This window comes from Myxocyprinus asiaticus, chromosome 16 (genome assembly GCF_019703515.2).
Source record: "Myxocyprinus asiaticus isolate MX2 ecotype Aquarium Trade chromosome 16, UBuf_Myxa_2, whole genome shotgun sequence".
Lineage (NCBI taxonomy): Eukaryota > Metazoa > Chordata > Actinopteri > Cypriniformes > Catostomidae > Myxocyprinus > Myxocyprinus asiaticus.
In genome coordinates this window covers 41,420,265-41,446,428 of record NC_059359.1, presented here as the reverse complement: position 1 = coordinate 41,446,428, position 26,164 = coordinate 41,420,265, and the positions used below count along the sequence as shown (strand labels likewise).

Genomic DNA, 26,164 nt, shown 5'->3' with positions numbered 1-26,164 from the left:
GCCGTGGGTCAGGCCACCTCCACCCTGCACACCATGGCCATCCTCTCCACTTCAGTGTGGGGCGGGGGGACCCTTCTGGCAGGGTGCAATAGAACCTGTCCCCGTAGCCGAGTCACACAAGGGCTTGTACTCGTGGTATGCCCCTTTTCAGGTGAGCACGTGTACTCGGGCTTAGTGCTCCATACATGGTGATTCCCCTCTGGGTAATCCCGTGTGACGCGTTTCCACTGTTCGGTTTCCCCTCAGGTGAACCCTGTGTTTCCCCTAATCAGAGCTTCGCTCTGCTTCGGCCACTGTTGCTGTGTACCCTCTCCGTAGATAGGGTCCTCCCGGTGGTATCATTCCATATGTGAACTTCCCCATTGGTAAGTCCATGTGAGGTATTCTCCACATGTTAACCTCCCTCCGGTAGGATGTGGTCTCCGTAGTGCCCTCCCTCCTGGAGAGGGAAGAGCACTTCCCAGCGTTATTCCAGAAGGTGCTCGGCAGGAAATTGCTTAACAGCAAATATCAGGAAAGGCCACCGCCTGTAGCCTCCTTGGGTAAGTGCCTCCTCCCCACTTAACGGGACTAGGGAGATGCCTTACCTAACTCGCTGGAAGGTCACGATGTGGTCGAGTGCTTGCTGCGAGGCACGCAGCAGCTTGCCCGTGTCCACACTTCCGTTCCGCGTGACACGGTTCAGCGCCTGCAGCGTTTTCTATAGGAACCCCTAGTGTCACTACATCGACACAACGTCGAGTGAGTGACAGACAGGGAACGTCTGGGTTACTAGTGTAACCTCTGTTCCCTGATGGAGGGAATGAGACGTTGTGTCCCTCCTCCCACGGCGCTGAACCGGCCACTGACATGGCCGGGACTCTCTATCGACTCCTCAGCATAAATCTGAATGAGTGGTGCACGCCATCTCCTTTTATACCCGTATGTCCGGGGCGGAGAGTGGCATGCAAATTCCACTCGCCAATTCTCATTGGCCTTTTCTATTTTAAGCAAAGGTGATTGGGGCTCTCAAGATCGAACCCCTAGTGTCACTACATCGACACAACGTCTCTTTCCCTCCATCAGGGAACAGAGGTTACACTAGTAACCCAGACGTTTTTTTTTTATGTTTGTAATATGTTTATTACTCAATGATTTGGCAACATTGAACATTGTATACAGTCATGCCAATAAAGCCAATTTGAATTTGAATCTGAGAGAGAGAGGCAAGCACAATTACATGTCTTTGTTTCCTTAGTTGTTTCTTGTCTAGTTTTGTTTTGTCTTATTGTTCATGTACATTTTACTGTATTCACTTATTTGTTTTTCTTGTAATGCTTTGGCAATATGTACTTACTGTATGTCATGCCAATAAAGCAATTTGAATTTGAATTTAAAAGAAATACCTCTATACCTCAAATATGTGAACTGCCTGAAAGGAGAGAAAGAACACATGGCCCCTACAGCTGCTTAATATGTCACACTCTGCCAAAGCCTGGGAGAAAGAACTCTGAGCCACTAAACCAAACCTTTTCACTTAAATTTATACATTAGTTCATATATTATTTCATTATATATACTGTATATTTCTGTGTATCAGTTACATGTGATTTTAATTTGTTTATTTGTTTGTTAATTACTATGTTCTAAATATACACAGTTTAAATCTGTTGATTAATGTTATACACATGTCTCTAATCTGTTTGATTTGATTATAACTTGTGCTTTGGCAACATAGAGAGAGAGAGAGAGAGAGAGAGAGAGAGAGAGAGAGAGAGAGAGAGAGAGAGAGAGAGAGAGATGGCCCCTTCAGTCCCCCGAGCTGTCCAGCGTCACACCAACTTTACAGAGAGGGACAGGAGTAAACAGCAGGAGAAAAAAAAACGACACCCCTCCCTCCATCACTTTTACCCGAGGGGAGTGTGTGAGAGAGTGTGGTGTGTGACAGAGACGAGCTAGAAAAAACGAGGACAAACATCGCCAAGCAACTCCGCGAACGTTGCGAATCTTGTGTGATTTTTCACCGTTCGTTCACGAACTTGACGCACAAGGGAACTTTACGCGAGACGGACGGAGTTTACGCGCGAGAGGAGAAAATGAGGACTGGATCTGTGTGCAGGTAAACTGAACACCATTCACAACAACATGTGTAAATGTGTACACAAATGACATTTTACTAGTCGAGTTCTGGTCTCGACTGTGGCTTTTGCGCATCGTTGTATCACAGAAATGTGTTTCCATTAAGGTTCATATCCTGCTTTTGCCACTGCCTGCGGGTGTCTTGCGCAATGTTTCTGCTGTGGAATTCTGCCTCGGGTTCGAATCGGGCTTGATCACTTTCAGACAAATTACTATTAAAATAGACAGTTCTTGGCCAGATAAGATTACTCACGAGGAATTTGACTTGGTAATTAAAGAAATAGTCAGCAGTTCCTACATATCACAAAATAAGAGAAATGCTTATCAGTCAATATCTGGCAGTTGCATGTAAGTCAAAAAGAGTCCCGATGGAAAGCTAATGGAATGTGTTTATTATTCACAGTTTACAACAAATCCTAATACGAACTAATACGATTGCTTTACGTTTAAAGAAGGGCTTTTGATGTTATATTTTTCAAACAGTTTCTTTTCCAAATATCAGTTTATCCAGTTGAATCCTATTTGATTCTTAAGAGGACTGGATTGGTTCAAATTATGATTCAATTAGGATTGGTTCAATTTATGATCCATTAGATTCGTTTAGGATTTTGACTGGGGAAATTGACGTTCAGTAAAGCGTTTAAATACTTTAAATGTGCCCATTATGCAGTGCAGAGACAATAGCAGGCTAGTATGCAGAGCTCTTATGTGTTTAGTAGGGAAACAACATTTTGTGTCGAGTTTATCTACTGTAGTAGTTTATGTAGTATACTGGCTAGTAGCGGGCGGCTGAAAAACGTGGCCGGAGGCAGGGGGTCGTTACTGCGGCTTGAGCGCTCTCGTCGGCCAGCTTGGACTCTGGAGTTCTGGCCGGATGGTGTGCTGAGGTTTCGGTGGTGCACCGCTCTAACCTACATATATGATTACGGGTCTGCGGCTTCACTCAAAATGTCATGCACCATTTTGCTCAGTCCTGAAATACTAATAATAAACCACAGATGATGTGGGAACTCATCAGACAGATAAGCATTATTAATACAAACCCTCATGTTCTTTTGAGACTTACTGTTTCGGGTCCCATTCTGTACCACCCTCATGCTGTTGTGTACAAATATTAACAGTCATTTCGAAAATGAAGAATTATTTTTGATTTTACTTTTAAATTATTTTTCTGTGATCTACCAGTAGGCAAATATTATTAAAGTGGTGTAACCCCCTGTTTTACCATAAAATTGGCATACACCTTTCAGAAAGATGATTTTCAGGAGTGAAACATGCTGTTTGGGGCCAGTTTGACACAATTATTAACCCCTTAAACTCGGCTGCTTTTTTTGGCTGCCGCCACTACTTTTCACATTTAAAAGCTCAGCTTACAAACTCACACTGGACTAATTGGGAAAAAAAAAAAAAAAAGAAAGAAAAAAAAAAAAGGGTTCACTTTACAGAACCATTAACCCCCCCCCCCCCCCCCATGTCCAAAAAAACATTCCAATTATTCATAAATATTACTGTATATGTTTACAATCCTATGATGAAAAAAAAAACAGTTTATTTCTATCTTTGAAAACATGTGATTCAGACTCTGTTTGCTCAATGTTCCTAAAAAAAGTGATGGTTCATTCCACTATAGATGGCAGCAGGTACTAGGAAAACGAATTTCAGACCTGAAATGCAGGTGGCGCTCTAAAGGTGCGGTCACATATACTTTCACACAGAAAAATTCAGAGGGTGAAATACAGTCATCTCAATGGGAATCCCCGCGATTGTGAATTTTGCGCAATGGGCGTCCGGTGGCGAAGAATTTCCCCTTGCGGATTTCGCATTGGAGTTCAAGTTTGATGAACTTTGACGTGGGTATAAAGTGCAGCATTAAAAATAGGCTGCTTGATAATTAAACTCACTGAGCACTTTATTAGTTACAATATGGTCTGAATAAAGTGCCTGATGTGGTCTTCTGCTGTTGTAGCCCATCCACTTCAAGGTTCAACATGTTGTGCATTGTGAGATGCTATTCTTCTCACTACAGTTGTACAGAGTGGTTATCTGAGTTACCGTAGACTTTCTGTCAGCTCGAACCAGTCTGGCCATTTTCTGTTGACCTCTCTCATCAACAATGATATGTTTAGTTTTTGGCACCATTCTGTGTAAACTCTAGAGACTGTTGTGTGTGAAAATCCCAGGAGATCAGCAGTTACAGAAATACTCAAACCAGCCTGTCTGGCACCAACAATCATGCCATGGTCCAAATCACTGAGATAAAAAAATGTCCCCATTCTGATGGTTGATGCGAACATTAACTGTAGCTCCTGACCCGTATCTGAATGATTTTATGCATTTCACTGCTGCTACATGATTAGCTGATTAGATAATTGCATGAATATGTAGGTGTACAGGTGTTCTTGAGAAAGTGCTCAGTGAGTGTATATTTTTGCTGGTTTCTCAACGTCCGCCTACGGCATCTTCGTCCACGGAATTTCGCCATCCGAAGGTATGTGTGACCACACCTTAACGCAACTGAGCACTCACATGTGCTCGTCCCATAGGCGTTTAATCTATTTTGTGATCCCACACAATTTCCCCAATGTTTTGTCGAATATCTCGCCCTCTGGGTGAACTACAAGAGTAATCTATGTAATCTATCTAGCTTTGCGATGATGTATAACATTTAATCATCAATAGCCGAGAACATATTTTAATGATTTGTTTATGCTTTTTCTGCTGGACTGCAGATTTGTTCTGGACATCTGAGAAATAACATAACAAAACAAGCTAACAGACAAGTAAAAAAAAAAAAGGCTCATTTAAAAACAGCCTAAAGTAAGAGCAGATATAGAGCTTGTAGCTATTTGATGCTTACAGAAGCAGTGATCGGAGCAGACATGAAAAATGTGTCTTTGCTGTCTCACAAAGATCATATAGTATATCCAACTGTGGTGTTATGGCAACAAAAACTGTATAATCACATTTCTGAGAACGAGAGCTTTCATTTGATATATCGCTTTATTATTTTAGTGCTAAAACTTTGAAAAATCATTTACATTCATAGTAATTTTTCTACATCATTACCACAATTTGGCGCTCATTTGCGACATGGAGGTTTTCAGGTCTTCTCTTGTTATTCTATGTAACATAAATGCAAAAGGGATGAAGCTCTGTTAAAAGTTCAAGTTCTAAGCTTTCCAATGGTATCACATATAACTTACTTATGTATACGCTAACTTTTAACTTTTAAGCGTAAACTTATGACACACTCCTGGCCCCGCCCACTGAGAGTTTAAGGGGTTAAACAATTATTGAAAACACGATGAGACAAATCAGAAGCGACAACTGTTACCGTGTGAACACCAGTCAGAGAATATTAACGCGTGAAAAATTATAGCATTTATTCATGTTTTATATCTGGGGGAAATCAGTTCTCGTGAGATTAGGAAATGTCATGAAGAATTAACATGATACACTGTTAACTATTTTATTAAAAAAGACCCCAAAGTAGACCAGCTATTAAAAGACCCCAAACAGAACATTAAAACTAATAGTGTTTAGTTCTGAAATGGCACTTGAATGTGGTTGAAATGAGAATGTTTTGAGGATAAGTCGTATTCAGTGGAGTCTGCTAATGCAGCAAGGATCTGGGCAGAGTAGGGAATGATCTGTCAGGAGGAATTCCAAGAAAGCCATTGGGATTTATTGGAACTCATCAGTTTAACACATGTTCCTAATTGTCCAGTGATTAATCTAATAAGCCTCTTGCTAAGCCGCAGACTGCTATAACTAATAGAGTGCTCATCATGTGTTATTGTAGTGGTGCATTATCAAATGAGAATTAAGCAATATCACATGAGCACTGTGTTTATACTTGCTGATTAGAGGATCTAAAGTGGGACTTAAGTAAAGTGTTGCTTCTGATTGCTCATGTTCATACATGTAACATTTCTACTTTTCCTCACAGATTTTGTGCATTTTGGTGTGGTGTGTTTCTTGCCCTGCCTTCAAACAGAGCTGATACAGCAGAGAAGCCGGTGAGTGCTAGGGATCTTTTCATTTACATACTCTGCAGTTCTAGAAAAGCGTGCAATCACTTTGTATTTTTATAGGATTTGAACGAAATTAGCTACCATTGTAGATATGTGATGTTTTGCTGCTTGGAAAAGTAGTTACTCCACTTGAAGACAATGTTATCTTGACATGTCTCTATCTCTCTCTCAGTCTCTCTTTTCACTTCATCAAGCGCATTCCTGATGTTGTTTTGTGCACACATGAGAATGTGGTTTGAGGCAAATGTTTCTCATTACAGTTGTACAAACAAACCCAGGCAATACAAATGCAATAAGTTTATTGGTTCCTAGTTTAGTAGGTTTGTAGAAGTAACTAGATCTTTACTTCTATGAAGAAAATGTGAATGATGCTTTCCCGTGCAAAACTTGCCTCCACAGATTGGTGGGTATCTGCCAGGATGTTGCTTTGTGGTTGCTGAAGTATTCTAAGTGGTTCTAAGTGAGTTGATATTAGTGCTGCAAATACTCCACCCCCTGTGTAACTTCATTAACAACATTGTTGAACCAACGTGGTTTGAACATAGTTACTACATTTTTGGGAAGCAGTTGAGACTAGCTAGTTAGTTTCTCCAACGATGCATCGTACTATGATGGTTAAACAGAGAGCTACGTTGTTATACAGAAAACACACCCCAGGGTAGTTGCTAGTTGGTTGCTTACCTAAGTCAAAACAAAAAAAACATCCCCAAGTCTATGATCTTCTGGTCCCTAGATATGCTTGGGCCCCTCCATCAATGTGAGTGTTTTATCATCCACCAGATAAAAATCGTAAGTTGTAATAACTGAATAACATTTATTGTTCTTGCTGTTAGACTTAGAAGTAGGTTTGTACAGAGTGTTTGTGGAAGTATTTTCTGATTGGCTGAAGCTGAAGTTAGTTCTGTCTTTCTGTCAGTTCTGTCTGAGAGAGGTGCAGATTCAGTGAACTCTGTTGGCCCCTATAGCCAGTGCTGCATCAGACCATTAAATCAGCCCTTATGAGCTGATATTTCCATTGTTTGGACATTTGGTCAGCTCTGGTATGATGTGGGATTGTCCCCTGGGAGTGTGTGGGTTATGGCCACGGTTGGGCGTTGGTGTGAAAAATTACACATGCAAGTGTAGTAACACATGTAAGTACAGAGGCAGATTCATGCTGAGTTTTGTGTGCGTGTGTAGTTTTTGCACCGCACTGTTCTGCTCGATTTAAAAAAACAAGTGTTTACTGAAGAAATGCTCTGAAACAAATGACATAGAAAACTAGAAATGAGTTTGTTGTTTCTGTCCCTGCAATTTAAACAGCGCTGCATGCTAGATGTTATAATGGGCAGGAAATCACATGTATGCACAGATTACACTGGCTACTGCAGTGTGCTTCAGCTCCAATTAAACAATGCCATGTTTTTCTTTTAATATTTATTGTTTCTTATATCCATCCATCCATTACACAAGCATACTTACACATACAATGATGATGCAGGCATGTCATCGGTTTGTTTTTCTATCTGTCTGTCTGTCTGTCTTTCTGTCATCTGTCCATCCATCCATCCATCATTCCATCCATCCATTGGTTTGTCCGTCCATCCATTCAACTATATATCCATCCATCCTTTTGTCCATCTGTCCATTCATCCATCCATCCATCCTTCCATCTGTCTGTCCATGCGTCCATACATCCTTCAATCAATCTGTCCTCTCTGTCTATCTGTCCATCCATCCATCGATCTATCCATCCATCAATCCATCCATCTGTTTGTCTGTCCATCCGTCCATTCATCTATATATCCATCCATCCTTTTGTCCATCTGTCCATCCATCCATCCATCCATCTATCAATCTGTCTGTCCATCCGTCCATCTCTCTGTCCTGTCTGTCTGTCCATCCATCCATCCATCAATCCATCAATCTGTCTGTATATACATCCATCAATCAATCTGTCCTGTCTGTCTGTTTGTCCATCCATCCATCCATTGGTTTTTCTGTCCATTCATTCATCTATATATCCATCCATCCTTTTGACCATCCATCCATCAATCTGTCTGTCTGTCCATCCATCTGTCCATCCATACATCCATCAATCAACCTGTTCTGTCTGTCTGTCCATCCGTCCATCCGTCTGTATCTGTCTGTCTATCTATCTATCTATCTATCTATCTATCTATCTATCTATCTATCTATCTATCTATCTATCTATCTATCAATCTGTCTGTCCGTCCATTTGTCCATACATCCATCAATCAATCTGTCCTGTCTGTCCATCCATCCATTTTTATAATTACTATATCCATCTATCTATCTATTATTCCATCTATCCATCTGTCATCCATCCACCCATCCATTTGTCCATCTTTTCGTCCATCCATCTATACATCTAAAAATTCTTGCAATTTCATTTTGTTTAACATAACAACAGTGTCTGGTGCATAAGAAATATATAACAATGATTGTAAAAAAAAAAAAAAAATATTTTATTTGATGTCCTCTGTCGAGGACGTCAGGACCCAGTTACTATGAAAATGATGGAATGTTTTTCCATAAAAAAAAAAACACCTTGTGTTCATCTTTCCATAAAATGTGAGTTGTGATGTTTTTCAAACAAGGACGACCCCAAAGTGAGGTTTTGTCAAATTTAGCTCACTTAGACTATAGCTTAGGATGTACTGGTACACTCACACACTCATGCACACACATACTAACATCCAGTGCAGTCGCAGGCTTAGCATTGTGTGACCTTGATTGTAATTTAGACAGGACCAGAGGTGCATTACAGGCCTTGCGCTCTTGTTTTTCTCTTTTCTCTTTTTTTGTGTGGAATGAATGGATTCTTTTGTTTGTTGGTCCCTTGCCTCCTTTCTCTGCCTGCCCTGCAGATGCTCAAATTCTTCACTCCTGTGATTGATGAATTGCATATATATAAGTAACAGGAATTAGATCAGATCTGTGTCCAGCACTCTGAAGTGTCACTGCACTGGGCTGAGTTCCAGAGTTCAGCCTTGTCCTGAATGCAGCACACACCATTAGTTTCATTATGCCTATTTTCTTACAGAGTGATCATGTCATTCATGACTGAGCGCTTAGGAATAAGACATGTGTTTCGACTTGTTTGTTGTTGGGTGTGGTTTGGAGAATCATTCTTCCTAGTTGGTATAACCCTGTGACTTGCAGTATGTGATTTGATATTTTGATCAATATCTATTGATTTTAGTCTCAGTCTCAGATGGCATGCACAGACCTCCCACAATCCATTAATTGCACCATATTCAAGAAACACGAGCAAGACACAAAACAATGCATTACACATCACCCCTTGGGTGTTTTGCTGTATGACCGGCCCCCAATGTCCAGGGCCCCATGCAACTGCATGGTTTGCGTGGTGGTTAACACAGCTACTGCGGCCTATAAGCATGGTCGATTACCAAAGTTGTTAGCTTTGCTTGTGTCAGTTATATATAAAGCCTCATTTTCTGTTTCCAGATTACTGCACAATTAATCGAAATAAAATCGAAATCGCGATATGACCTTGTGCGATTATTAAAGGGCTGCGATTTAAGTAAATACTGTAAATAATTCACAGTTTCGCTTCACAGTTTATGTGCACTGCTCTGCTCTGTTCTGTCTGTATTGTGTTATTATTACATAGTTTTCAGAGCAGTCCTGTGCTCCACAACTCCAGATGTGTTCCGTGTTTGGTTTCATTTGCTTACATGTGCTGAGTGCGTTATATTTAAAGCGCTCCAGATTCACTTTACTTTTACTTTTGTGCAATTCCAAAATTTGTTTGGCCGTTACAAGTTAATATACAAATACAAATAATTTAGTAAATGTTTTGGAAAATACTGTACATTTTTATTTAATTACAGCAATTTAATGTGCATCTCTTGTGCCTTACATACAGTACACTGTACATCATTCTTGGAGTTAGGGACTAACGGAACACATGTAACAGAGTTACATATTTAAATTCTAAATATTAGTAACTGTATTCCATTACAGTTACAATTTAAATAGCTGGCAGTCAGAATACAGTGCATTCAAAAAGTATTTTGATTACTGAAGAGATTGCCTTATTCTATGAACAGAATCAACATACAATCAGAAAACAATGTCATTGTGTACTCTGTGGGGTTAACCTTATGTACATTTTCATTTGAACATTTTGCTTTATGCTAGGCTAAAACGCTATTTATAGCCCTTTTACATGCACCTGTTACCAGGCGTGATTATATTTTATAATTAAATCTATCAAGAAAATCTACGTCAAATCAAAAGGAAGACTTTTGATATTGGCACAAAGATTTATGGATATATATATATATTAGGGTTGGGAATCGTTTGGAATCTCATGATTCGATTCGATTCTTGGGGTCACGATTCTCGATTTTGAATCGAATTTCGATTCGATATATGCATAGATTTGATTGTAGATTGCTGTTTTGTGTTACTTTTCCTATTTGACTGCAGTAGACAGTTTAATAGGTCTCGAAGAAAAAAATCCCACTGAATCAAATCTTTGTCACTTGGTATATCTGAGGTACAACTTTCTCAGTAAAAAGCAGATGGGATGGTATGCTATACTTGGGCTCAGTTGTGTCGATCATGTACCGAAAGCCTTCATTATCAATTACGCTGTAGGGGTAATCCCTTCACCTGGAGATTATAAAATCCAAAATTTGTCCAAACGCTTGCCCTCGCTGAAAATGGGGCAGGATGTATTTGTTTTTCCTCCTCCTCCATTGCTCGCAGATACTCCACTGCTGCTGCACTTCCTGCTCACAGCATGAGGTGTGCACTCTCTTAACTGTTCGGTTGCTGCACTGCTCTCGCAGTAGACTTCCGGCCTTTTTATTCCAACAACATCACGTTATTAACTAATGTAGAAAATAGATTTTTGAAATTTGTGAATCGATTAGAATCGGTAGAAGATAGAATAGCGATTCATCTGTGAATCGATTTTTTCCCCCACCTCTAAAATATATATATATATATAGTAATGCAATGAACCAGGAGAGAGATGCTGGTTGAACCCAAATGCAGTATTTTAATGAAGAAGAATATAAAAATACAAATAGCACAAGGCTTGGAAAAAACAAAGGAGCAAGTTAGCTTCACTGCTGCTATGGACAAGACTAGACAAAGAACAAACATGAAGGTATAAAAAGGGGCACAAATGAAGGCAAACATAAAACAGCTGAACACAATGATGGGGGACAGGTGAGGATGATGACTGGGCTTCAGTAGTACAGAAGGCTAATTCAAAATAAGAGTCTAGAAGACAGGGGAAAACACAGAACATGTTTTACATATATATATATATATATATATATATATATATATATATATATAGGCTTTTTTTTAAATAGGCTTTTTTCAGAGAATTAATTTTTATTATGTGTTTTTTTGTCTTACTGTACTGGCAGATTTTTTTCTCACTTGCTATTATATTGTCTATAGTCAAAACAAGTGAAAAACAAAAAAAATGCCAGTGCTGAAGAAGTTATCCAAAATATTTAGATTATGTTACTGGCCTTCAGTAATCGGAATAAAATGGAATGTGTTACAACTAACATTTACAGCATGTATTCTGTAATCTGTATTGAAATACATTTTAAAGTAACCCTCCCAACTATGATTGCACTATACTGTATATCAGCATTATACCAGCATTGGCCAAGGAAAACAACTGCATGTTGCATTTTGGGTACAGATTATATCAACAAATATACTGTACATGTAACATGAACATAATGGACCCACTTTATATTAGGTGCATATATTTTGTGCTTAAGCATTTGATACAATGTACTTATTAAGTTCACATATGTTGTTGCATTGTACTTACATTTAAAGTACCTGCATTTAATTACATTTGTAATTACATTTTTAACCTTACCCCTAAACCTAACCTAACCCTAACCCCTAATCCTAACCCTCAACTTCAGTAGCAGCAAATGTGAATCTTGTGAGAATTTTGCAGAGCAACATGTAGTTACACGATAAATACATTGTATTGTATGTATTTTAATGTTAGTACATAGTAGTTAAAGATACCTAATACTGTATAAAGTGTGACCAACATAATTATAAAAACTCTATGACCTTTTGACAGGTGTCTGGACGGCAGTCTCGTCAGGCAGAGGAGGAGGGGCTTGAAGGGGTTTGGGGACCTTGGAGTGAGTGGGAGGAGTGTTCTCAGAGCTGTGGAGTGGGTGTGTCTGAGAGGAGGAGACAATGCATGCCACCGCCCCAAACCCCACCCCTCATCTGGAACAGACCAGCTTACCTGCCCCCAGGTGTCCCAAACCACACCCCTGTGATCTCCGCTGTCAGACCCTACCACAACTCCTTGTATCCCGGAAACGAGCCCCCTCCATATGGAGCAGGAGTTGCTGAGAGGTCTCCATTTTATTCTCCACCCCTCCCAGCCAATCAGAATCCTGGATTACCCCTTTACCGCAATGAAGCTGGTGGTTCCGGGCCAGTGCAGTTCGGCCCATCCAATCAGGAGCCAGTTTCAGTCTACCGTTCACCTTCGTTTCCTGCTTCATCTTCTTCGTCCTCTTCACTTCCGTATAGTCAGCATGGAAGAGTTCCCGGACGGTCGTCTAGTCATGCTAGAGGAAGAGCTGTTGGCACTGGCAGCAGGAGGTCAGTTTCCACCAATAGGGATCCAGCGTCTAGAAGAAGGTAAGCAGGATTGTTCGCCACTAGGATGGACCTTCCTGTTTACACAAGCATAGCTCATTCAGCAACTGTAAACTGGATACTTTTTCACTTAGTTCACTTTTGTATCCACTGAAATAGGTTTGGTCCTATTAAAGAGAACAAGTGTGAACACCCTTAAAGGAATAGTTCATCCAAAAATGAAAATTCTTTAATAATTTACTCACCTTCATGCTGTCCCAGATGTGTATGACTTTCTCTCTTTTGCAGAACACAAACAAAGATTTTAGAAGAATATCTCAGCTCTGTAGATCCTTACAATGCAAATGGATGGGGATCAGAACTTTTAAGCTCCGAAAAAAGCACATAAAAGCAGCATAAAAGTAATCCATATGACTCCAGTGGTTTAATCAATGTCTTTTGAAGCGATCTAATAGAGTTTTGGGTGAAAACAGACCAAAATGTAACTTCTTTTTGGAACTTTAAAATTTTGGTCACCTTTCACTTGCATTGTAAGGACCTACAGATCTGAAATATTCTTCTAAAAATCTTCGTTTGTGTTCAGTAGAAGAAAGAAAGTTATACACATCCGGGATGGCATCAGGGTGAGTAAATGATGAGAGAATATTCATTTTTGGGTGAACTAAGCCTTTAACGAGTAACTCTTTCAATTGGTAGCAGAGCATGCTCAAAACATGACTTAATTTGGAGACAAAAGGCATCGCTTTAGATAGTTGCATTTTCATTTGGATTTTTTTCAATTTGTTCTTTTTGTTTTGACATACTTGCAGCAGAATTGCATGAAATGTATTAAAGGTTTATCATATCGCAGCACAAAATGCAGTCACAATATTTTCTGAAGTAATTGCAATATTGTTTTTGTCCAAATCTTGCAACCTTATTCCTAGCATACTCATTCCATATTTTTCAGTCTCTCTCCCTCTTTTTCTTCCTCTCACGGCAGGTCTAGTTCTATTCGTCCTGGACAGTTTGGGTATGGCAGGGTCCCATTCTCTCTGCCCCTACACAGACAAAACCGGCATGTGCGCCACACACACCGCCACAACAGCACCACCACCACAGACAGTCTTGATGCTATAGACGTTAATTCTATCTTACACGAAGACAAAACAGAGGGAGATGTAGAAAAAAGTCAAACAGAGGCAGCCAAGATCAACAAAGAACTAAAAGAGAAGAGAAAAGAAAAAGAAATAGAGATAGAGGCAGTTACCACGACAACAGACACGGAGAGCAGTGATATTGCAGCTGAGGGACCAAGTGACGGCGAGACGCCCAGATGGGCAGAAAGAACAAGGGAAGGTGAAAGAATCTCCCTTTCCCAGTCCTCGAACCAGAGACAAAGCCAGACACTCGCGGCTCGTGACAGCCACACTTCTCGCCAAGTCCCACACTCATACATACACACTATCCACCGAGCAAACACTCCCAGAGACCCTCCCCCTTACAGCCTGCCTCTACCCCTCCTCCAAACACCCACAAACCCCAACCCTGAACCCTGGGTCCTGCAGAACGGCTCCCAGCCACCCAGAAATGAAGCAGAGAGAGGCTGGATGCCCCCAGCGACTCCCCGCAACTACAGATGCTCTGGCAAGGACAAAGAGTACCGCAGGTGCAGTCTACAGGTAAGAAACAAACAGGAAATATGCAGAGTCAAAAAATCTAAATATTGTAATTTTATGTTCCGCAGAAGAAAGAAAGTCATACAAGTTTGAGATGGCATAAAGGTGAGTAAATGATGAGAAACTTTTCATTTTGGGATGAACTTTTCCTTTAATGCCTACTCAGTATTCAGCAACTTGGCCCATCCTGATGAAAAACAGTGTGATCAATAATGGTATGGAGAGATTAGCCAGTCACAACAGAAGTCATTTGCATATAGCAGTCTTAAAGGTAGCACAAACTGCCTGTTTAATGGAAGGGTCAGGGAGAGGGTGTAAAATGGTGTTGAAAATCTAAAACTCGATTAAAACTAAGTCTCCTAAATAAATCTTAAAGCAAAATATAATAAAATTCCAAAACAAAAAAGTGTAGAATACTGCCCCTTTAACTGCAGCTTTGTAAATGGGCTAATCAGGGTTTAATCTGGTTCAGGCTGCGTTAATCTTTCTAATACCAAATATTTACCATTCACATCATAATGACCTGAATGGCATTGTTTTTTTGTTTTTTTTGCATTTCTTTCTCTGGTCTAGCTTCTTTACTACTCTAGCATACTCTTGGTAGTTGGCAGTGTGATACTGTTGTATGCCAATTTTTTTTTTTTTTTTTTACATTCGGTTTCATTGGATAAAAGCGTCTGCTAAATCAGGGGTTTTCAAACTTTTCAATGCCAAAGACCCCCAAATATGATAATATCCTTGATGATATTTTAGGAAGGGACCCCTGTCCTAAAAGCAGCTTTATATTTTCATGTATGAAGACCCAGTTTTACTGTGTGAGAAAAATACTGTGATATTATAAAGATAACATGTTAGCGAAATTAAATAATTGGCTTTTATATTGTCATTGTACTTAAACCAAATTTATACAGTATGATTAAAATATTTTCTGTAAAATATTATGTCCAAAAGATGCAGTGCATTTTTTCTTATCTTATTTTCACTATTAATTTTTGCATTTAAACCTAAAAAGAAAATGTTCTTAAATTTAAAATGTATTTGTATTTAGCGTTCACATTAAATGTTGTTCCAAAAAAGATTTACAGAGAATATGGCTATACAATCCCCAGTGAGCAAGAAAAAGGTTTAAGAAATATATATACATTGTATATATATATATATTTATTACAAACCTAAAAACCGATAAATACTACGGCTGTCAATGGAATAAAATAATCAAGATTAATCTCATGATTTCCAACCAGTCTTTAGAAAGCAGAATGAAACTGTAATAATGTCAAATTCATTAATGTGAAAAAAAATTCTACATTTTTAAACTCATTCATTTATTTATTTTTCTGCAGACCCCCTAGAACCCCCGTATCCCCCGAGGGGACCCCTGTGCTAAATGACTAAATGTAAATGTAACTGCTACATCTGAAAATCAATGTGTTTAAAAATGATGCCTGAATACCAAAGTTTCATGACGAACTAGATTTTTACAATTTCTGAAACTGTGATTGTTCATTCAAAAGTCAAAACTTATTTTGTGGATAGTTGCTAATGTGTTCAGAGTGATTTCTTACTGAGTCCAAAGACACCGCAACATAGTCACTATTATAATTTGGTCTTTATATATGGCTTGGGTCCCTTCTTCAATGTAAGTTCATTGTATTTTTTTGTAGGGTTTTGGATTAGACAATACAAAAAGTGGCTTTAGAAATCAATACATAGTTTGTTATATTCTAGGCTTGGGATCGATGCCTTTTTCATGCATTGATAATCAGAAGATTTTCCCGATGATTATCGGTATATATCGGTATTTTATTCAGATATAAATAGGGCTGCTCATTGCACAATAATCTTTGTCTCTTCAGACATATTTCTCAACACAATTTTGTTAAAATGTGAGTGGCAGGGTAAATTAAATAGGGTCAAACACCGGACTCGTCTAGTGGACGACATGGCGCGTTCTAACATTTTAAACAATTACTTATTTTCTACAAAAGGTACGAACACGCCGCCAATGCTCAGCATCAACATTCTGAAGTGCCACGGAGCGCAACTCGCATAGTTTTCCATTAAATTAGACCCAAATCATTATCAAAGGACAAAGATTATTTACTCTAGTATAACTGGATGATATATTGTGAACATGTATCTTTCATAGAGCCTATTTTTACTTACAAGTATGTCGTTTTGTGGTTTCACAGCTTGAAAGAAAGACCTTTTCAATGCTACATAGAGAAAAATTGCAAAATAAACATCGCCATTTCTAATTTTTCATTTTGCACAGTTTCACCAACCTGCAAAATCAACGTTACTTTGTTCATTCTTGAAGAATTACAAAAACCTTAGTTACTTTGGACTGCTATCTCCTCCTCTTGTGGTCTTCCAGTGCTATTACTCCAGACTGTTAAACAGAGGCCAACTGAGTGAATTGGAAATCATGCGAGTTGGGCTTCTAATTAAATGTTGGCTAATTTTAAAATATCAATGCCTCAAAAATATATCAATAAAATAACGTGCCAATCAATAATCGATATATATCGATATTTTATGACATCCCTATTATATTCCCATGTCATTGAACATTGACTCATTGGCCTTTGCAATTGAGTTAATTAATCTGTCTTTTCTCACAGGATGCGTTCTTGCATTCCATATGTGCTATTTTCAATTGTCGGTTTATGTACATAAGCTTCAAACGGATAATTTGAGCGTCTCACTGATTTTCAGCATCATAAAAGTACATTTTTAGGACACTGTGTCAATTTATAAATATTTAAAACTTTCAAAATTGCATCTTGAGACCCCTATATTCTGTTATGCTTCGTCCAGCAGTCAAGAACTTGTCCTGTGTGACCGACTTTCACTCTTTGGCTGCACTGTTTGTGAGGTTTGTTGAGGTGCGCTGACTGCCCCCTGCTTATGCAGCTTGTAAAAACACAAAGTTACATGTACTTAACGTTTGAGTCGCTCTAATGGTAGGAAAATACATACCACGGGGAATAATTACATAATTTGTGTTACAGGTCAGAGGGCATAATTAATTGCATTCATTATTTTTAAAGCATTTTTTAAAATACTATAATTAAACGCATTAAATTAATACATTAAATCTTTAGCCCTAATTTTTGACCATTTTATCTGCTGTGTGAAAACCGTAGGTTAAATGACTAAGGCTGCATTCCACTTCACTTTAAACGTACTCTTGTTGGGCCCTATTTTCGTGATTGCGCTAGGTCCAGCACAACACGCAATTACCATGTAAGATTCCACCAGCAGATGGTGATAAAGTTAATGTCCAAACTCTGAAAATACAAATTTTCTAGAGGTCATGATTTATTTTTCAATTAATATTATTATATATAAATTTTTATTTATGATCTAATTTGGATTAATATTTTTCCACCTTGGCAAAAAAAAAAAAAAAAAAAAAAAACAATCCCTCGATCCACAGCCTACCCTAGAAAGCCGATACAATCACTGTTAATATTAGCCATGATTTGTATGTCAGTAGATTCATTTGATTAATAATACTTAAATTCTCTATAATTTAACAGAGCATAAATCCAAATCCTAACGAGAACCACATTTTCCATGCGTATAAAAGGAGAGCATCACTGTCATAGTAATATCCCTGACATACAAGGATGCAGTTAATGTACATACGTATTTATATTAAAAGTAATATTTCTATTTGTTTAATTAATTTCAGACAGCCCATTTACACCTCCAAATTCGAATTTATATTCAAAATTATAAATGTGCTGTGTTTGTTTATATTGCTGGTGCTTGACAGGGAATGAACTAGATAATAGGAAGCAGACGGTGCAATTATCAGAGAAAACCCTCAGAATTAAATTGCATTTGAGCCAACCCATTAGCACTTTCCATGCGCAATTTCTGCTAACCCACTTGCGCCTAGACTTAGCGCATGCTGCACGAAAATACCAAAATATCATGGCCATGCCCAATGACTGCGTGTATGAAGTATCGCATAGTGCTGCACTTACACTCTTAAAATAGGGCCCTATGTCTTCTCAGGTACAAAAATCACCAAATAATTCCACAAAATGACATCAGCCTTATTGCACGAGTGATGGTGGCTCCATAGCGGATGAAGTGATCAACTGATTAGGACGTTCCGTTTAAAACCATTGCACAGTTTCCACCTGAATTGGGCACTGGCAACATAAGTTATGACATACCTCTGAGTCCATGAGATGGAGGGAAGTTGGCGAGGAAAGGGCATACAAATTTGAAATGGAACGCAGCCTTAGAAAAAGAAATAGCACAGCTCTTCTCATTTTGGTCTGTTCTTCACACAATGCTATTGAATGGCTTCAGTAGACATAATGGTGCTTTTACGTCTAGTTTCAAAGGGGACGTGACCAAAAAAAATTGAGAACCGCTGCCTTAACAAGCACCATTAACTAGTCACTCATTGTTGAAGGAGTAATAAGAGGTGAACTTGTTCTTCTTTACATTTGTTGCAGTTAAATTGTGGTGTAGTGTGAAACAAACACTGACATGCACTGATTTTGGGTACATTTTCTCATTGGAAAGTCCCCAGTTACAAGACTCCTGAAGTTTGGCATACTTCTGCAAGGCCTAAACCTCCCAAGTTTAACCACAGTTTGGTGAAAGTGCTTCATCTGACATGAACGCAGCCAATCGTTATTAAAACAGATTATTTGACAGACTGCATCAAACACTTCTTACCCACTAGGGCCTAATTGCATTTATCACATCGATGGGGATTGATTGAAGAGGGATTTCCCCCTCTTCCAGAGGCCCGTTCTTCATCCATCTCTCCATCTCTCTCAGAATCTCGACAACACTCCTTTTCTTCAGCTTTAATTCCAGATCGACTTCATTTGAACTCTGCCTCGTTCTCTCTCCCCTGAATGTTGGCAAGGGTCAAATTCTTAGTAAACCATAAATCACCCTCTTCCCTTTAATCCAACTTTCCAGGATCAGCCTGGGCGGTAGTAATATTATACATCTCCAGGCCGTTCCAGCAGCCCAGAATGAGCTCTCAAAAAACAGAGTTAGTCATTTTTTAACTGCGGGCAAAGTTGATGTGGTTAAACAGTTTCCTAAGTTTGGTGGGGTGACACACCAAACACAAGTGACATACTTTTCAAAGGAAGGATTTAGAAATGCCTTGGATACATGTACACAAGCTACAATGTTTGTATTACTGGGACACAGCTCTTTGGTCAATAGTTTTAAAGCCTTAAAAGTTATGGGTCTTCAACAAGTGCTTTCCAACTATTATTCAAGTGAACTGCATTTTTGAATAGAGCAGGTTTACTGCAGCAGTGGCATTTATTTATTTTATTTTTTTTGCAGGTTTGTGACTGTTTTTTCCTTTCCAGTTTGCAAGTCAGTGCCCAGTTGCTTTAAAAAAATTCTTAAAGGGATAGTTCATCCAAAAATGAATATTCTGTCATCATTTACTTATCATTACCTTATAACAACGTTTTAGTGCCACGTTACAATAAAAAAAAAAAAATAGAAAGAAAATATTTCGAGAATAAAGTCGTAAAATTACAAGATTAGTACCCGGACACTGCAGCGGTTATGTAGGATATTGAATTTAATTAGGAGTAAGAACCAGATAGACATTCACAAAATCATCTCTTTTGTGCTCCACATCACTCTGATGTTACTTTCCTTATGACTCTCATAATATTATGAATTACATTTTGAAATGCTACGACTTTATTTTTGGAAAATTACAACTTTATTCTTTTAACATTACTACTAATATTCTCATAATGCTGCAACATTATTTTTAATAATGCTACAACTTTATTTTCAAAACATTACGACTTTATTCTAATAATGCTATAACTTTAGTCTCATAATGCTACACTAAAAAAATAGCACTTTGGCTGAACATGATTCATTCATGGACAGTGGTATCACATGATTGAAACAAGTTCTCTTAACAAAACGGAATCAATTTAAACCCAATAAAACGGACCATGTAAATCTAACTTGAATGAATGGTATTCGTTTTACTTCAGTGAATGGTGTTAGTTTAACATGAATGAATGGTGTTCGTTTAACTGGAATGCATGGTGGTCGTTTAATTTGAAGGAATGGTGTTAGTTTAACTTGAATGAATGGTGTTCGTTTAACTTGAATGAATGTTGTTCGTTTAACATGAGTGAATGGTGTTCATTTAACTGGAATGAATGGTGTTAGTTTAACATGAATGAATGGTTTTCATTTAACTTGAATCAGTTATGTTCTCTCAGCAGCACAGGAAGTGCATGAAGCACAGTGGTTCGACTTATGTGGACACTATGTTGATCCTGAAAGTACATTGTCAATCTAGTGTTACAGTAAATGTTGAATGTGTTATTCAGCCTAAACATTGTGAATTATCTAAAACCCTTTGGTTCCCAACCCAAATTCATAGCTTTTGTAACCTTCACAATAGTCTGAAGATAGGAAAGCTTAGGCCCAGATGGAATCTATAGACATTTTTTGCACTTTCCAAGCACATTTTTTGGGTAATTCAAACATGGTAAAATGTGTTAAGTGAACCTGAGAGCGCTGTACACTTAATGGTTGCTAAAAGCATCACACAATTAGCCAAACTATTCATAAACAAAATGCAAGTGATGGGGAATTTGTAGAACAATTAAGAAATAAGAAATGTTGCAATTCTGTTGAGTTTTCTGTGCGCACAGATTCTGTCTGGGCTTATGAAATAAACATATTCTAACATAACATGTGAATACAAGTTTTCAGTACACTCACCATTAAAGGGATAGTTCACCCAAAAATGAAAATTCTCTCATTTACTCTCCCTCATGCCATCCAAGATGTGTATGACTTTCCTCCTCCTGCTGAACACAAATTAAGATTTTTAGAAAAATATCTCAGCTCTGTAGGTTAATTCAATTCAAGTGAATGGGGACCAAGACCTAAGCTCCAAAAAGCACATAAATGCAACATAAAAGTAATCCATACGACTCCAGTAGTTAAATCTATATCTTTTGAAGTGATCCAGTTGGTTTTATTGTAGATGACAATAGACCAAAATATAATTAATGTTTCACTATAGATCTCCGTGGCGATCATGATTTCAAGCTCGATTACACTTCCTAAAGCGCCATCTAGTGCTGCATTAAGCACCAGGAAGTATAATCGAGCTTCAAATCATGATTGTGCTTAGAGATTGCAATGGCAAGATGTACTGTGAAAAAGAGGTTTAATTGTGGTCTGTTCTCACTCAAAACCAACTGGATCACTTCAGAAGACATTGATTAAACCATTCGAGTCGAATGGATTACTTTTATCAACTATCATTCACTTGAATTGAATGGGCCAACAGAGCTGAAATATTCTTTTAAAAATCTTGATTTGTGTTCTGCAGAAGAAAGAAAGTCATACACATCTGAGATGGCATGAGAGTGAGTAAATGATGAGTGAATTTTCATTTTTGGGTGAAATAATCTATACGACTCCAGTGGTTAAATATATATCTTCTGAAGTGATAGTTAAAAAAAGGACTTAAATATTGATCTGTTTCTCACCCAGACCCATCATATCACTTCTGAAGACATGGATTAAACCACTGTCGTATGGATTACTTTTATGCTGCTTTTATGGGCTTTTTGGTGTTTTAAAATTTTAGTATCCTTTCACTTGCATTGTATGGACCGACAGAGCTAAGATATTTCAAAAAATTTTGTGTACAGGAGACAAAAGTCATACACATCTGGGATGACATGAGGGAGGCTTTATTTTTGAGTAAACTATCCCTTTAAGTTTGGGACAGGTTCAAATTATTCTGTGTAAAATCAAGGTCTGTTGAACCACAGAGCAATATTAAACAACTAAGACCATAATACCTTTAAGTAACGAATCAAGAGAATCCCAGCAAGTTCATCAGAAGTCTTTTCTGACTCCAATGCCTTCTGACGAGATATAAAGTCATCAGCGAAGACTGTGCCAATCAAGTATATCGGTGTCTGCGTATATTTAACCGATATGCGCCTATATGAAAATTTTTTTTTTTTCAGAACATATAATGCAGAAAACAATGCTTCAGAATTTAGAGTTCAACGGTGTCTCAGTAAGTTAACTAGTTTGTGAAATACATACTGGAAAGTTAATAAACAATGACCCGATCATTTTCCCTTTTCAATATAACTAATATAACGCTAACCCTGTCCCTGACAACCATGTCACTCATGTCTGTTTGCTGTTAGCCAGCTATAGTTTGTCAGTGCAGTCAGTAATGTAGCAGATTGAAAGGTAAACATGAGAGCATCTTTTTGCAGCTCAGCAGACAATGGTGCGGTGGTGGATTGTGTCTGTTGAGTGTTGATTTCACGCTACGCTGTTACCTAGCTGGTGAGAAGCAATGCTGGAAAGTAAAATAAACAACGTCCATCTTTTAATCTCCGTGACAACGAGCTTATAGCTAACTAGCTAACCATGTAGCTACTTTCATTGTTGTCAGCTGAGTGGAAGCTAATGTGTAAACATGTATTCACCAAACTGTTTTGTTCAGGATTCACAGTTTGGTACCCCCTTCAACCAAACAATTCCAGTCATGTCATTTATAAAATGTAATATTTAAAAGTCTGGTTTTCCATCGTTGAAAGTTTCCCCTGAACTTGTATAGCAGAATACGGTGTAACACCGCTGCCACTTTTATCTTGACTCGGCAGCATTAATATAGTCAGCATTTGACTGATACTAAACAGTACTGATGTTTATTTAACTATTTATTTTATTTTCATTTATTCTTTATTTTAATGGTCAGCATTTGACTGATACTAAACAGTACTGATGTTTATTTAGCTATTTATTTTATTTTAATTTATTCTTTATTTTAATGGTCAGCAATTGACTGATACTAAACAGTAATACTGATGTTTATTTAGTTATTTATTGTATTTTTATTTATTCTTTATTTTCTCAGTGTTCATTTCTAGAATTTGTTGACAATGTATAATAATAACGTAAAATATTCTTTGATAAAAATATTTAAGAAAGCAGCCTTCTGAGTACATTTGCATAGTCATATCAGTGCAAAATCAGTGAAAAATCCACATAGAAAAGGTCTGTTTTCATTCCAGCTAAAAAATTTAATATACCGGCCAACATATCAGTAATCTGTGAATTTTCCCTCTCTAAAATCGGTATCGGTCACAAAAATCCTATATCGGTTGGGCTCTAATACACACACACACACACACAAACTTGTTTTTATATCATTGTGGGGACTCTCCATAGACTTCCATGCATTTTATGGATTTTATACAGATCTAACGATAATTTCTATCCCCTAACCCTAACCCTACCATTTAAACCTAAACTTCACAGAAATCTTTTTGCATTTTTACATATTCAAAAAAACATAGTTTAGTATAAGCCATTTCCCTCGTGGGGACTGCTGGCTGGGCCCCACAATGTAGGTGATCTCAGGTTTTACTATCCGTGTGGGGACATTTGGTCCCCAACATGTAGTATAAACATGTACACACACACACACACACACACACACTTGTTACTTACTTCGGAAACTTGTACCATGTGAACAACAAAATACATCTATTTTGTTCAAACTAGGGCAGGAAACTAGTCCAAACAAGTCCTTTGAGCTCTCAATATTCTCTAGAATGGGGGAAAAACAAATAGCATATAAGTCTATCAGTTAAATTATACAACAGTAACCTTAAAAAAAACCTTAAATTAATCTAAAGAATCACAGGCTAACTCCACTAAACAAAAATTCCTCAATGTTAAAATGCTTGTAAAATGTAGAAATTGTACCTCTGTCAATCCACCGTGGAGCTGCTTAAGTTAAGCATGCGCTGCATCGTTTAAAATACTATCCTGTAGATGGATAAAACACTCTTTAGATAACTGTTGCTGTTCGTTTTGTATTGTACATATCCTAAAATATCATCATTAAACTGAAGTTAAACTAAGAGGTTACTTCATTTACCTAAACCAGCAACTTGCTGTATGCCTCTGTAACAGTTCAAGGTCGGGCAAGGAGGAGGCGGGAACCAGCTGAACAGTAAATAAAGTTTTAATGTCAAACTTAACTTAAAACAAACATAAACAAACACAGACACACATGCAACGTGGCCACGTGCATCTCTCTCGAACTGGTGCCTCCGGCTCCCCTTTAATTCGCTCTCCTGCTGATCAGCTGATTCAGCGCCGGCCGAGCACAGCCTGGCCACGCCCTCCTCCTCATCACACTCCTCCCCCGCCCAATTCAGATTGGGGCACCAGTGGTCTGACTAACCCCCTCCCCCCATCTCTGGAGGGGAGACACTGCCCTTCCGGCCGTTCTGTCAGCTGGTGGTCCACCTCACCTCCTGTGAACCTGGGGGAGAGACGAGGGGAGGCATGGGGAGAGGAAAAGGGCGAGCAGAGACACACAGAGAGAGAGAGAGGAGAGAGAGAGAAGAACTTGCTCGCTGGCTCCTGGATGCGCTGTCCTCCGGTCCTCTATCGCTCCTCCGCCCTCTGGTGGACGGCAGCGAGTCCTCAGGCCCCTGGTGGACGGAACTGCTCCTCCTTTTCTTCAGCGGACAGCAGCGGTTCCTCCTTCCCCAGGCAGACAGCCACGGCTGCTCCCCTGGCGGATGGCAGCGGCGAGGACTCCGCGACAGTGCATCCCTCCTCCCTCCCAGGTTTCGGCACCACTGTAACAGTTCAAGGTCGGGCAAGGAGGAGGCGAGAACCAGTTGAACAGTAAACATAAAGTTTTAATGTCAAACGTAACTTAAAACAAATATAAACAAACACAGACATGCGTGCGTCTCTCTCTCTCTCTCGAACTGGCACCTCTGGCTCCCCTTTATCTCGCTCTCCCGCTGATCAGCTGATTCAGCGCCTGCTGTGCACCATCACGGCCTGGCCTCACCCTCCTCCTCGTCACAGTCTCCTTGCAACATTAAGTACTGTTTGGGATATTTATGTAAATACATCTAAATTTAATATTTGTGTAGTTCCCGTATTATAAAAATAATAACAGAAATTATTGAACTTGAAATTACTTACTTTTGCATCTACAGGAAAAGTGCGTGCTCAGAGACAGCATCCAGTCATAAGAATGTGTTTGAGCAGAAGTATATTACTTCTCCAAAATAAAAGTCCTCTAATTAGAAGCTATATGCATGTAAACCTTAAATACATGCAAACTGGTTTTGTTGTGTATGGTTCAATAAATAGGTAGTTCCCAATAAATGAGTTCCAGCTCAATATTTTTACGTTTATAATGTACTTGCTTTGCTTTGCACATCACATAAAAATGTTAATTGATTCTTTCAATACACAGGAAGCTAATTTTGTTCATTCAGGCCAAATCCTTTTTAACTGGCATTATACGTTGTATTTTGATATAGGGCAATGCAAGACAAACAACAGAATTAAAAAAAACAACAATAACCATTGTTTTTACTTATTAAAGAAGGCAATCTGGTCATGTTATAAGGAGTCATGGAAATCCAGTAAGTCAGATGAACTCTAGTGATCCTGCAGTGCTCTAGTCAAAACATTAAAATAGTTAACAAGCTCAATATAATAAATGCCAATTTAATTACTCAGCATCAAATTTATTTCTTCAAATGGAAACACTTGATGACTGCTGCCGACTGTATCTCAACTGTTTGCTTCTTGCTGCCAATTGCCCTTTTTGAACGAGCTTGATTGAAACGAGCTCTTTCAAAATGAACA

The 26,164-nt window shown here is 38.5% G+C and overlaps 1 protein-coding gene across 4 annotated transcripts in view; it reads left to right on the top strand.

The window, feature by feature from the left end:
* Positions 1 to 1,805: 1,805 nt before the first annotated feature.
* Positions 1,806 to 26,164, top strand: part of LOC127454373 (ADAMTS-like protein 4) — a 98,735-nt gene continuing 74,376 nt past the window's right edge. For 2 of the 4 annotated variants that reach the window (XM_051721534.1, XM_051721533.1), the window contains exons 1-4: positions 1,806 to 2,098; positions 6,068 to 6,137; positions 12,259 to 12,836; positions 13,777 to 14,455. In XM_051721534.1, coding sequence (XP_051577494.1) covers positions 2,076 to 2,098; positions 6,068 to 6,137; positions 12,259 to 12,836; positions 13,777 to 14,455 — 1,350 coding nt within the window. In that variant the 5' untranslated portion in view covers positions 1,806 to 2,075. The remainder of the gene's footprint in view (positions 2,099 to 6,067; positions 6,138 to 12,258; positions 12,837 to 13,776; positions 14,456 to 26,164) is intronic. The other 2 variants (XM_051721532.1, XM_051721531.1) reach the window with 2 other exon arrangements.